At 36.2% G+C, this 13,589-nt stretch overlaps 1 protein-coding gene across 3 annotated transcripts in view; it reads right to left on the minus strand.

Moving 5' to 3' along the window:
- The window catches only part of gpat2 (glycerol-3-phosphate acyltransferase 2, mitochondrial), a 37,594-nt gene extending 26,439 nt beyond the window's left edge, over window positions 1–11,155 (minus strand). Inside the window, exons 1-4 of one of the 3 annotated variants that reach the window (XM_052603886.1) lie at window positions 11,080–11,155; window positions 8,500–8,588; window positions 3,283–3,393; window positions 1,222–1,295 (exon numbers count right to left, since the gene is read on the minus strand). In XM_052603886.1, coding sequence (XP_052459846.1) covers window positions 1,222–1,295; window positions 3,283–3,393; window positions 8,500–8,577 — 263 coding nt within the window. In that variant the 5' untranslated portion in view covers window positions 8,578–8,588; window positions 11,080–11,155. Of the gene's footprint in view, window positions 1–1,221; window positions 1,296–3,282; window positions 3,394–8,499; window positions 8,589–10,771; window positions 11,019–11,079 lie in introns of those variants that run through there. The other 2 variants (XM_052603887.1, XM_052603888.1) reach the window with 2 other exon arrangements.
- Between the last annotated feature and the right edge of the window lie 2,434 nt (window positions 11,156–13,589).

Below are 13,589 nucleotides of genomic sequence, written 5' to 3' on the forward strand. Positions count from 1 at the left end.
CCACTCTTGTTTACCCAATTAGCAAATTGAAAAGGAGCCCTTATGTAAAGAGATATTGTATCACTCACCTCGGGACAATGAAAGCAATAGGTGAATGAATACATCATATTCTTAGCATAATCAGGCTCCAATATGTTAATTAGCTCAGCCCTGGTTCGGGACTATTAATTCAAGCCGAATTAAACGCTTCAGCAGGATCTGCAGCGCTTGGCTTCTGACACTTTCTAAAGTGGGAGGTGATTGAGAAGATAAACTGGGTGCTCACAGAGTCTGCCTCTGTGTGTGTTGTGATGCAGGAGAGACAAATCCCATTTATTTGCTTTAATAAACTGTTTTCTAGGAAGTTAGAAACAGTCTTCTGTCTTTTCAAGGAAACAGTGACCACATTACCTCACGTCTCGATCTATCAGCAATGACCACAAGAGAGTCAAATGCTTTTAAACGTGGGGTGAATCCCCTAAATTATCATTCTGTTCATGTGTACAGACTACAGAAGTCAGTCCAGATCTAAATACGAATGACATACTAACATTTACAGAAACATTTTGCATTGAAACATGGATGAATTGGGTCAGTTTCATTATGCTGCAATTTACAGAAAACAGTGATTACTGATATCAGAATAACTTAATATTTTTTGGGGAAAAGATTATCTACTGAATTATTTAATGAATAGAAATAGCATTATCTGTAGAATAGCATGTGTTTGTTAAATATCTTAGGCTGTTATATATCTCACTAATCTCAAACTTTTGAACAGCAGTGTATGAATAAAGTGATAAAAAGCACTCAAGCCTTTCATACCAGTTGCTAAGTTTTTGTTAGTAGCTTGTAGTGAAGCCACACTTTTTCAAAACAGTAGTTTGCCTGTAGCTGAACTACTTTAAATGACTATCTTGTGCTTGGAAAGCTGCAGTTTCAAAGTATCTTCCCAGCACTGGTGTGTGTATGTGTGTGGCCGATAGAACTCAAAAGTGTACAAAAAGGGTACCCTTTCATAAAAAGATAGCGGGTTGTGTTAACCACACTCGATTGTGGGTCTGCAATGTAAAACATGAAGAGAAAGTTATTCTAGGGCTCTTTAACTTCCGACTGAAGTACATGTGTCAGGCTTGTGAGTCAGAAACACAACCAGTAATTACACTCGAGCAGTTGAGAGATGCATTGTTATTTTAATGGGCCGGATGGGGAGGGATAGTCAAGTGAAAGATGTGCACTTACCCGGTGTGTGTCTCATTCACACACGTCAGGTTCTGAAAGCCCAGAGGAGGAGTGTTACACAGCAACTTCAGACCCTGAGAGTAGCAAAGGGATATTTGATCAAACTTGATGGAGAGTGTGCTAACCAGCCTCCATCACAGTTCAGAGAGTCTGTTCTGCTGTCCTATATAGACTGAGATAATGACACACTTTAGGGAAGCCTTTGCCTGTTAAAAATAGCACCCTATTAGTTCCACTATAAATCACAGCCTGAAAGTAACAAAAATTGTCCCTAAACAAAATACTTCTAAAATAAAATGCTTCTCAAAATATGTTCACATGCAATGCAGCTGCAAAGTGATCAAATAAGACATTTTAAAATGCAAGCATTTGACCAAGATTGAGAAAGTGACAAATTCACTCAAGATATGGGTTAGCGTGAGGTATTTTCAAACGTCTGTATCAGCTCCGTCAATTAATCGCCAAAAAGTGTCTGGAACAGATGTTTTTGAAAGGGCTGGGAACATAAGATTTGGGAGTTGAGTAATAATATGCATTTTTTCATATGTGTTCTGCCATTTAGGTCAACCATTACTAACATGATCACAGCCCTCGCAGCATCAGCCTCTTCAAAGCTCTCAAACAAACGAATTACTTCAGCAATTAAGACTCATTTTTAAATAAACTATTTTCTTTCTGTGCAGCAGTATAGAAACTACCGTACTTGAAATTAAAGAGTTAGTTCCTGAAAATATCATATTTTTTTTCCAGAATAAAATTTATGTCCCCATTTGCTGCAAATTGTTTTCTTTTTCCTTTCTTTTTGTTTTCCTTCTTTTGGAAAAAAAACTAAACTAATGGTTGCACTACTGTTCAAACGTTTGAGGTCAGAAAAAAATTACATTTTTATGAAAACGATTAATATTTCAAATAAATGCTACTCGTTCTATTCATCAAAGAATTCTAAAATCACAAAAGCATAACTGTTTTCAACATTGGTAATAAAAAAAAATTCTTGAGCAACAAAGCACCACATTAGAATGATTTCTGAAGGATCATGTGACAATGAAGACTGGAGTAATGATGCTGAAAATTCAGTTGTGCATCACAACAATAATTTATACTTTAAAATGTATTAAACCATTAAACAGTTATTTTAAATTATAATATTTCTTTGTTTTACTGCATTTTAGATCAAATAAATACAGCTTGGATGAACAAGAAATGAGGGTGTGGGGGTCAAAACACTTACTGACCACAAACCTTTAATTTTGCAACTGTAGATCTCACAATTACAATGTATCTTAATTGTGACTTAATCTCTTATTTTAAATTTCTCACTTTTTTTTTTTTTACTTCCAGGCAGAAGAAAAGAGATGAAAATGAATATATCCTCCTAATCATCTCCTTTAGAGCTCCAGCGAACGACATGATTGTGAGTACATAACTATTCCTTTAAGGCACTGATTTAATAATAATCTGCGTAAAACTAGATGGGCAAATGCAGACATCTCAAAGAGTGGCTGCTACGCCCCTGGTACTGATCCTTTTATTTGACATAGCTGTTAAATAAAATCCATGCATGCATTTTAAATGACTTTTAATACAAACACCAAATGGCTCAAATATGATTTATCTGGCTGGCATGCTGGTCTGAGATGGCTGAGATTAATAGATTCGTTCAGAAGGGGTTCGATCCAATAACCCTCTGATTACTGCTCCATTAGCCCAGCTCTCCCAGCTCTCAGCACGATGTGTCCACTGGGACCAGTGCTGCTGGAAACAAGCTTAGTCATCTGCAGTTTTCTAAACAGCTCTTCATAAGCACGGAGGGAACTATGCTCTTGAGTGTTCATTATTTTTCTCTCCACTCCTAATCCATTTTTTCATGCTATTCCTACCATAAGTACCATGTTCGCTGGCGCTCAGAAATCCCTTTGATCGTCCCTCATGATATGGGTTTGTGAGAGCAGTGTCTGAGGTTTTCAGGTGAGCCTAAATCTGTGTACTTCCCTGTCTGCCTCTGGCTTTTTGTCCTTTTAATATCTTGAAATAATCCTTTCATCCCTCTCGTTTTCTCACCAGACTCTCCGGGGTGCACTGGTGACAGCACTGTCCGACCAGCGGCCTGAACCTGCCCAGGAAAGGAGCCGCGCTTTTCAACTTCCTCTTGATTTTCACACCCCACGACAGCTACCAAAAGAGAAACACACACACACACAGAGATAAACATATAAAAGGGGTTTGCTGAGACAAAAAGAAAAGAATAAACCAAGGATTCAAAGCGTCAGCACTTTTTCCAAATAATTCAAGCTGAGATAAGAAACAATGCTCCAGCCAATAACACAGGTCTTGTTCTCAGCGCCGGGATGTGACATGTTCCAATTTTATCGCTCCATTTGTTTCACATTTTCCAACATCCAAGTAGGATGGATCAATGTTTGAATGCAAACTGCACAGGGAGGGGAAGAATATGAAGTCAATTCATGAGTGGTTACTACAACAGTGTCGCAATGGATGGTCAAATTGAATCGCAATCAATTTGAGCCTTTGTGACAGAATGGCATCCCCTGAAAGAATTCTACTGAAGATGACATCAATTTAGACTGAAACTAATCATAACATTTCAGAACAGACAGATAAGAGACATGGATGGAGACAGTAGGGCTGATTTCTCATCATTCAAATCCATCTCAACAACGGACGCTATTACAAAGTCTCTAATCATCATCTGTGTGGGAAATATCACTTACAGCAATCAATTATTAAATAAGACTGCATAATGGATAGGGGGGCTCCAGCACCCAGGTTAATTATTTTAATCTCCTTTTCATCGGAAAATGATTTCTTCTGGTAATGTTTCATTAGCTCAGGCTCCCAGACTCCCTGTGTCTGTCTAAGGAGTAATAAAAGCATGAGAAAATATAGTGTGACGTCCAGAGGAGCTGCATTAGGCTGTAATGTTTTTATTAAAATTCACTACAGCTCATATTTCAGACCAGATGAGAATCGAATTCTCTGGTTTTAGGGGTAAAAGAGAAATATATATATATATTTCTTTAATAATAAAAACACAAATTATGCATAAAACCATTCAAAGCAGCTCACTTTATATTTTAAAATAAAAAGGTTCTGTTTGTACTGCAAACTTGCAAGGTTCATTCAGACTAAGATGCATTAAATATTTAATTTCATTTAGATTTTAAACCATGTGAATGTGGTTGTAAAAACTTGTGTGACCTGAACAAGGCCTAGACATGGAGTTCTAAACAGGCACCACAGAGAGTACTTAACCATGTTGTAAGGGAAACTTTTGCCATAGCCCTTGCTAAAGGTGAAGCATTTTTTTTTTTTTTTTTTTATGAAAAATGTCAAACTACTTTCTGTCTGGTGATGTAGGAAATGTATATATTCATATACAGCATTTTCCATTAATCACCTAGACTCTGGAGGCCTGTAATAACGACATAATGCACTGAAAATATTTTCCCTTCTCATAACAATATAAAAGATCTCTATTCTCTCTAATCTAGTGTTTTGTGCAATTGTTTTGGGAAAGCATCATTCAGTCGAACTAAAATCAAAATTGCAATGTGCCTTATTGTGCTTATCAAATTGCAAATGGCTGCGATTTAATTAAATAAGCACATAGTCTAATGCGCTGAAGGATTTAGAGCGTTGTGTGGCATGCAAGCAGCTCATGATCCAATGTTTTTATTGTTTCGTGCTCACAGGTAATGGTGCTAACTCCATCTTTCCGCGCATCATGCATTTGGCAACATAATATGTGCCAGTTAAAGGGATACTCCACCCCAAAATGAACATGTTGTCATTATTAACTTTCACATTGTCATAAGTTTTCTGAGAAAATATAAATTACTTTTCATTATGACTTTTAAGGTCTCACTGAAAAAAAAAAGATTAATAAAAAAAAGCAAGTAAAGAAATATATATATTTCTTTACTTGCTTTTTTTTATATATATACTTTTTTTCTTTTGTTTTTCTGTTGTTTCATTCAAACTGAATGATATAATAATGTTCCTCTTTATTATATCATGATGAAAAGAACTATATAATATTTCATGTTTGGTTGCCCTGGTGAATCGTTTTGTACAAAAAGTCAGCATGGTTCAGCATTGCCTAGAATTGTCAGTTCTGTGCAGAAAATGCTCTCTTCAACCTAATAAACTGAGGGAAAAAAAAGAAAAGAAAACGGCTCATTTGAACCCTTTCTCAGAAAACTATGTGTATTTCCAAGTAATTCAATAATTGGGTAAAGCCACCATCTGGTTATTACTTCATGGTACAAAGCAACTACTACATCTAATCTGACACATTTTTCAACCTGTCCAGGTTAGTACATCTATGCCTCGCGTCAATTATATTAAAAAAAATGACATAATGAGCTCACAAAGGTTCTACATGATTTACTCCTGCCAGCGTGTGGGTGTAAGCGCTTTGGCCGTGTGTGTGCATTCATTAACAGAAGCCAGAGTTACCTTGTGCTTACCTGGTGCTGTGCTTTGAATCTGATTATGATAATCACCATCATTACAAACACAGATAACATTTTTCAATCTGATACAGAAGCGCTAATGAACCAATCAAAAATAGAATATATTTGAGGTCATTTTCATCAGCGTTTGATGGGACGCAGCTTCTGTGGGAATTTATCACACTGCATCCAATTTCAGCTTGTTTTTCAAACAATTTGCAAGTGATGAAATCTGATCATTACGTTCTGCCAGTGACATCAACATCTACAGCAGTTGCCATAGTAATCATATGATATATTTTATATTTTTAGGCGCACTTCGAGGCCATTTATTGCTGACCACATAAACTATTAATAAGATTTGAGTTGGATACAGAAATTAGAGGTTTTTCCGCCTACCTGAGCAAAGCTTGGTCTTCTTCTATGCTCCTTTCTCATAAGGAAATGAGAATCAGCAAATGTTTTCCACTCTATTGCACAGGAGCTCATTATTTTTGTTATGCATCCAACCTGCTCTAGAAAAATGGGACTACTAGAAGATCAAAGAACTAATCGAGAACCCTCCAGTGGACTGACTGAGATAATCTACACATGAGTACTGTTCAGGTGAACCGAAAGTCAGCAGCTCTTAGGGGGTAAACCAACACGGTTGACAACAGCTGGGGGAAGATGGCATGTCGTTTAGACTAATCGTCAGCAGCTGGTCTGAGTTATGAATTCAATTATGTACTAGAAAGTAGGAGGATTTGGAGAGAGATGGGATGAGTCAAAATATGACAGCGAGAGAGGTCCTTGAGCCTTAGATGTATGTACTGTTGACAGTTTTTATGGCGTCTATATAGCATATACTGTATAACGATTGGACAGTACTGACAGCTCAAATCCAGGTCAGTATGATTTTCATTTTGGAAGAAATTAATGCTTTTATGTAGCAAGGATACATTGATCAAAATTGATCAAAAGTGTCAGAAATTTCTAATAATACTGCCCTTCTTGAAAAAAAAGTAACAGAAACTGTAAATAAAAACATTAAAGGGACAGTTAAACTACCCCATGATTTACTCACCCTCAAGTCATACTAGGTGTATATGACTTTCTTCTTTCAGACGAATACAATCAGAGTTATTTAAAAACAAAACAAAAACAAACAAAAAAAACCTGTCCTGGCTCTTCAAGGCTTTATAATGGCAGTCAATGGGTGGTTATACCTCCAAGAGAAGTCCAATAATGCCTAGTTCACACTAAAGGTTTCTATTACCACCCAGAGCTGTGTGGAGCACTTTTTATGATGGATGGATGCCTATTTTTGGGCTTCAAAATCTCAACCACCATTCATTGCCATTATAAAGCTTGGAAGAGCATGGATATTTTTTAATATAACTCTGATTGTATTCGTCTGAAAGAAGAAAGTCATATACAAATATGATGGCTTGAGGGTGAGTAAATCATGGGGTAATTTTCTTTTTTGGGCGAACTTAACCTTTAAGCAGCAACTGTTTTCAAAATTGATATGAATGAGAAATGTTTCTTGAGCACCAAATCAGCATGTTATAATTATTTCTGAGGGATCACATGACACTAAATACTGAAGTAATGATGATGAAAATTCTGAAAATGTACTATCACAGGAATAATATATATATATATATATATATATATATATATATATATATATATATATATATATACACACACACACACACACACACACTTACCGGACACTTTATTAGGTGCACCTGTTCAATTGCTTGGTAACGCAAATTGCTAATCAGCCAATCACATGGCAGAAAGCAGATGTGGTGAAGACGACTTGAAGTTCAAACCAAGCATCAGAATTGGGAAGAAAGGGGATTTAAGTGACTTTGAACATGGAATGGTCGGTACAATCAGGATATGCAGAAAACATCTCTGAATGCACAACACGTCGAACCCTGAAGCAGATGAGCTACAGCAGCAGAAGACCACACCAGGTGCTGCTCCTGTCAGCTAAGAACAGGAAACGGAGGCTACAATTCACACCAAAATTGGACAATAGAAGATTGGAAAAATTTTGCTTGGTCTGATGAGTCTCAATTTCTGTTGCGACATTCAGATGGTAGGTACAGAATTTGGCATATAGAACATGAAAGCATGGATCCATCCTGCCTTGTCTCAAAGGTTCAGGCTGCTGGTGGTGTAATGGTGTGGGGGATTTTTTCTTGGCACACTTTGGGCCCCTTAGTACCAATTAAGCATCATTTAAACTCCACAGCCTACCTGAGTATTGTTGCTGACATATCCATCTCTTTATGAATACAGTGTACCCATCTTCTGATGGCCACTTCCAGTGGGATAATGCACCATGTCACAAAGCTCAAATCATCTCAGACTGGTTTCTTTACTCAAATGACCTCCAAAGTCACCAGATCTCAATCCAATAGAGCAGCTTTGGGATGTGGTGAAACGATGTGCAGCTGACAAATCTGCAGCAACTGCGTAAAGCTATCATGTCAATATGGACCAAAATCTTTGAAGAAAGGGGGTCCAACCTGGTAATAGCAAGGTGTACCTAATAAAGTGTGTGTGTGTGTGTGTGTGTGTGTGTGTGTATATATTCCTTAGTGTTGACACTACATTACAAACATTACTGGCATGGCCTAAAGAAAAAAATATATATATCTACTTCCAGATAGATGAAGTACACAAAGATTTTCGCTGAATATAATTTAAAAGTAACTCAGGCTTGAATTTTAAGCAATCTCTTTAACATATTCTGTTCTTACCCAATATATAACAGCTAGATGTGTCATGTAAAATGTCTTACCGCAGGGCGTTTGGGCTGGAAACTGGAAGGATTTTCACTGACTGCGTCCATGATTCTTGTGAATTTCTGCTCTACCATCAGAAGTAATCCTGAAGAAATAAACACGATAGATTATAAAAATTGCATACCGTTTATCAGGAGGTGTGTTTCAGAAGCTCTAGCATGTCAAGTGAAACAATAACAAGATAAACATAAAGCAACAAGAGACAATGCATTTTATATGAGAAATTAACTATGCAAATAGCCCACATTCTAGCTTTTTATATATATATATTTATTCAGGAAGCTGATTCACAGCTGGTCACAGTAGGAGCTTCATGAAATGTCTGATTTTGTCTTCCTCGGAAAACAAAGTTACAGCATATTGGTTTGTATTGATGAGGGTGAATAAATATTAACTGATCTGACAAAGATGAAAGTTTAGCATCAGTTATGCTGTTATATAGTATTGATGACCAAACATAAAACACAGCAGAAACATTAACTCTGAATTTATGGGGAGAGCAAGTTCATTTTTATTCACGCAGCAGCATTTCTTTCATGACAGTGAACCCTTCCAGAAAACTGAGGGAACACATATTGGAAGTTTTCAAGCTGTATAAAAGAGTCTTTCACTGCTTGTGCATTAATACTGATATCCACTAAGCTTCCTCTCTCTAATAATATCAGTACAAGCATAACCAACACCAGGCCTAAAATCTCTTCTTTAGCACCCTCAAAAACCTCATTATCCTGATCTCTCTCTAAAGCGGAGTGTGTCCAGGCAGAATATTCTGGCCCTCTCACTGTTCATCTACAATTATTTCATGTCCGATGATCTCCGTATCTCTTGTTAGTCCTGTTTTCATTTCTCACTCCTTTTCTCCACATCCACCTCTGGAATACTGAAATAAATGCATTCATGTTTAATTTGGTGCATTGTTACACTATGAAATGTGTCAGAAAACACTTCAGCACTCAATATAATGGGCACTATAACAGCCATTAACATACACTGTCTTTACGACCGGTACTGTATGTTTCCCAGTTTGACCTGTATGACTGTTTTTCTGTGGAACAAAAAAGAAGATACTTTGAGAAATGTTTCCAAACAATGGAAGACACTGGTCACCAAAATGGTTTGGTTCCCAACATTTTTCCAAATATCTTCTGGAATAGCATGAGGGTGAGTAAATGATGACAGATGATTTTGGGGGAAAATGTCATTTTTTGGGTGAACTGACCCTTTAAAGTCAATGTGACAAAGACTTAAATTTGCCCTCATCCAAAAACATTTGCTTGGGAACAAATAACAATTTATGAGCCCAAAGACTAACAAAAAATAACATCTCATGTTTACCATTACAGAAACATCAGAGCCAGGAATGAATTCGTGTGAAATCTGCTGCTGGGCCTGACATTTAATAAATGACTGATCTGCATCAGTCAAGCATTTAGAAAATGATGTGGGTCTTCTCCACCGTTACTGCCATTGAGAAATCCATTCTGGGAAACTTGGCAAGACGTGAACGTTTTAATTTGTAACAGTCAGTATCTGTGCAGCAACTTATGACATTTCACAAGAACACTAGTAATGTTACAGACAAGAATGAATATCGCACGTGAACCTCCAGACTCTTAATATTAAAGCTACATCAACCAAACAACTGTGTTGGATTTAAAGGAATGATTTCTATGGGCATGCAAACTGTAGATTTTTTTATTTTTTTTTATTTACCAGGACAGAAAAGTTTTAAGTTAAAACACTGCACATAACTGCTGAGACTTCATTATTGTATAGTTTTGCACTAATACTTTAGTTGTGCTATGTTAATTTATTCATATTCCAAATTCATTTGACTTTATCCCATGGAACATAAAATAAGACACTCTCACAGTTACTATTCACTTTCTCCCCAAAACATGAACATGACTTGTGACTGAGAAGAAGTCTCACAAAAGAAATTCATAAAGGTTTTAAAAACCTGAGTGTGAGTGATGACAGAATGACATGAGTCTCAGTAAAGGACAGCACTGATGGCTCTGGGTGACTGTCATGACTAGAAATGAAGCAGTTAAACGGATACAAAAGACAGCAGGATGGAAAGTGGTGGACTGTAATATGATTTTCACCTTAATAAATGTATTCACAGAGATTAAAATGTACTGCATGACGACAATAATATCCCGCGGTTTTATATTTTGAAACGCAAGAGGCGCGACTCCCCAAACCCGCAGCACTCGCGAGCTCAACGTAAGTTTGTTAGAAAATCATTCAGAGCACGTTGCTTACACAAGCTGTCTGTTTCTTTGACGGACAAAACGAGAACAGCTCAAGGGTAGGATCTCCTTTACAGCGTCGTTATCCATTATGCAGATTTTTAACTAAGAGAAAAAAATAACTTGCCAATCGACCCACGCACATTGTATATTATTAAAAGGCCTCGGCATTAATATGGAACGAAGTCAAGGCTAGATATCAGGCGCTACTTGCTATTCAGCAAAATCAACCTACATTTCACCATGTCCATATTAAAAGCGTCAAAATAAAATCAACATTTTGATAAAGTAAAGAAAGCGTGACCAACATGTATTACTCACCTGCAGTAATTAAAGTTGCTGTAACTTGTGCAGCTCATCCGTTCATCGCCCCCTACAGGTGAGGACATGAAGATTTACAATTCATCTGCATTCATGATAGACATCACAAATTAGCAATGCTGCATTTATTTGATCAAAAATACAGTACATTCTGAAGCTATTTTTCAGTTTTAATTTATTTCTTTAAACTGTAATAATATTTTACAATATAATAATTTTTACTGTATTTGATCAAATAAAATCATCATATTATATTATTATATATGATCATACACCACATGGCTCATATATGATGAAGAAATTAGTGGATTAAATAAATTTTGTTTCAAAATAATGTGTAAAGTTTTTTTTTGTTTTTGCTTTTACCAGCATCTTTAGTACTTTTCTTCCAGTAAGTCTCGGGTCCAACATGACCTTCAGTATTCAGCATTTATATTATTCTCTTTTTCCCTTATTTTGACAACCCCAAACTTTTCTCCTTCCTCCTGTTTTGTCCACTTTTTCATTCTGTCCAGATTTTTTATTCATTTATTTATTTTAGGCTTTTTTATTATTTGTCCTGTCTCTTGTCTTATTTATTTGAACAGGATTTTGCTGGTTCAGATGTCCACATGTTGAATAAGTCATAGTGTTTGCCTACCTTTCCAAGAGATTGTAGAAAGTTCTCTGTTTGTTTAAAGGACATATTGAAGCCCATGCAGGTGTCCATTTTTTATAACCTTGGTTCTGGCTTGGAAAATGTTTGCAAGGTTACCATCACTTCATCTCACAACAAGCCAAAATGAAATAATTTTGAATGGTTTTAGAGTATGTTTGATTTCACGCCATGAAGCGGCTCATCTATCACCACATCTTTTCCTTCTTTTGATACAGTGCCATCCTTTGGCATAAGATAATGTCACCTGACACTTAAAACACCAGCTGCCTGGTAATAAGAGATACTCGCTGATTGCATTAGCGAACACCGTTTCATTTCATTCCAAAAGCACAAACTCCACATCTCAATCGTAGTGGATTTATTATTACAGGCAAAACATGAATAAGTTGATATAAAAAGGGATTAGACCCAATGATTTCTCAAAAAGACTTTCGATATACTAACACAAGTGAAATAGGATTTAGATGAATCATACATATTTTAAATGAATCCTGGCAATTATAAAAACAAAGACACACAGCAAAGGGATTACATAACACATCATAAAATAATTCAGATTTGTCAAAAATGAATAATGACAGATTAAAATAAAACATTTTAAGCAGATGAACGCACTGAAAGTATCTTATTATGCAAAATAATCACACTAAAGGACACTGAATGTGTTACTCAAATACATATCTTGTTTGTCTTTCATGTTTTTCATGCGTTTATACTCCTTTTCTTCACTCGGACAGTTAAATCAAACCTATATAGCCATGTGCCTTGAATGGTGCTTACAGAGCAAAAGGCATTTGTGGTTGGAAAGACTAAAGCACTACACAGATAGTGCAGGTATCGACTGAAGAGCCCTCGAAGCAGCTGAAGTGTTGTGAGTAACACTGTGTAAGTGTCTGTAGTCCACATGTACTGTATGTTTATATACAGTAGGTGCTACTGTCAATTAAAATACATCGGGAAAGGAAATTGCATGATGTCAATGTCAGACATTGTCCAAGAGGTTTATTTTTTGCACAGTGAATATACTTATACAGTACCTCTTTGTACGCAATGTAGGATGTTTTTTCTGCACTGCTGTGTGTGTGTGTGTTTATCATGTAGGTGTAAAAGTGGGTGCTTTCAAATGAGATATGACCCTGTCTGTTGAAAGTAACAATATGTTCTCTCTTTTGTCTCTTTTCCGGTGATTTTTTCCCTCCTCAACCTTAAACCTCTTAGTGATTTTTGCTTTCCATGTATAGAAAAGCACTTTTTATTCGGCAGTTGTCCCAACCTCTCCAGAAACATTCATCATCGCCCACATTCATAAATATACACTTTCAGGAAGTATATATGTGTGTGTGTGTGTTTCAGCAATGGTTTTACTGTTAGTTTAGGTTTCGGTGCTGTTGACTACATTATGGCAACATTTTTATTTGTATTATTTAATTATTAATAATATACCACACACGGTTTTTCAGATAGGAAATAATAAATAAAGGGAAGAATTAACAAACCATTATTCATACTCTATGCAATTTCATCCTAAATTATTTAATAGAACCTCAGATACACATTTTACATTTGAGGGTGCCAGGGCTTTAAAGGAATAGTTCAAATTAAAAATGACAATTTTTTCATCTTTTGCTTATACCTTGAGGTTGTCCAAAACTATCTGGCTTGATCTATTCTGTAAAATACAAAAGAAGAAAACAAATTGATTAAAGTTCCCAATGTTCTTCAAGATATCTTCTCTAGTGTTCTGCAGAAGAAAAGAAGTCATATAGGGTTAAAACTACACAAGGCAAATTAAATTATGAAATTTTTTAGATGAACTCACTTTAAACAGCATCCATCAAGCCCTCTATTTTGT

This window comes from Carassius gibelio, chromosome A8 (genome assembly GCF_023724105.1).
Source record: "Carassius gibelio isolate Cgi1373 ecotype wild population from Czech Republic chromosome A8, carGib1.2-hapl.c, whole genome shotgun sequence".
NCBI classification, from domain to species: Eukaryota; Metazoa; Chordata; class Actinopteri; order Cypriniformes; family Cyprinidae; genus Carassius; species Carassius gibelio.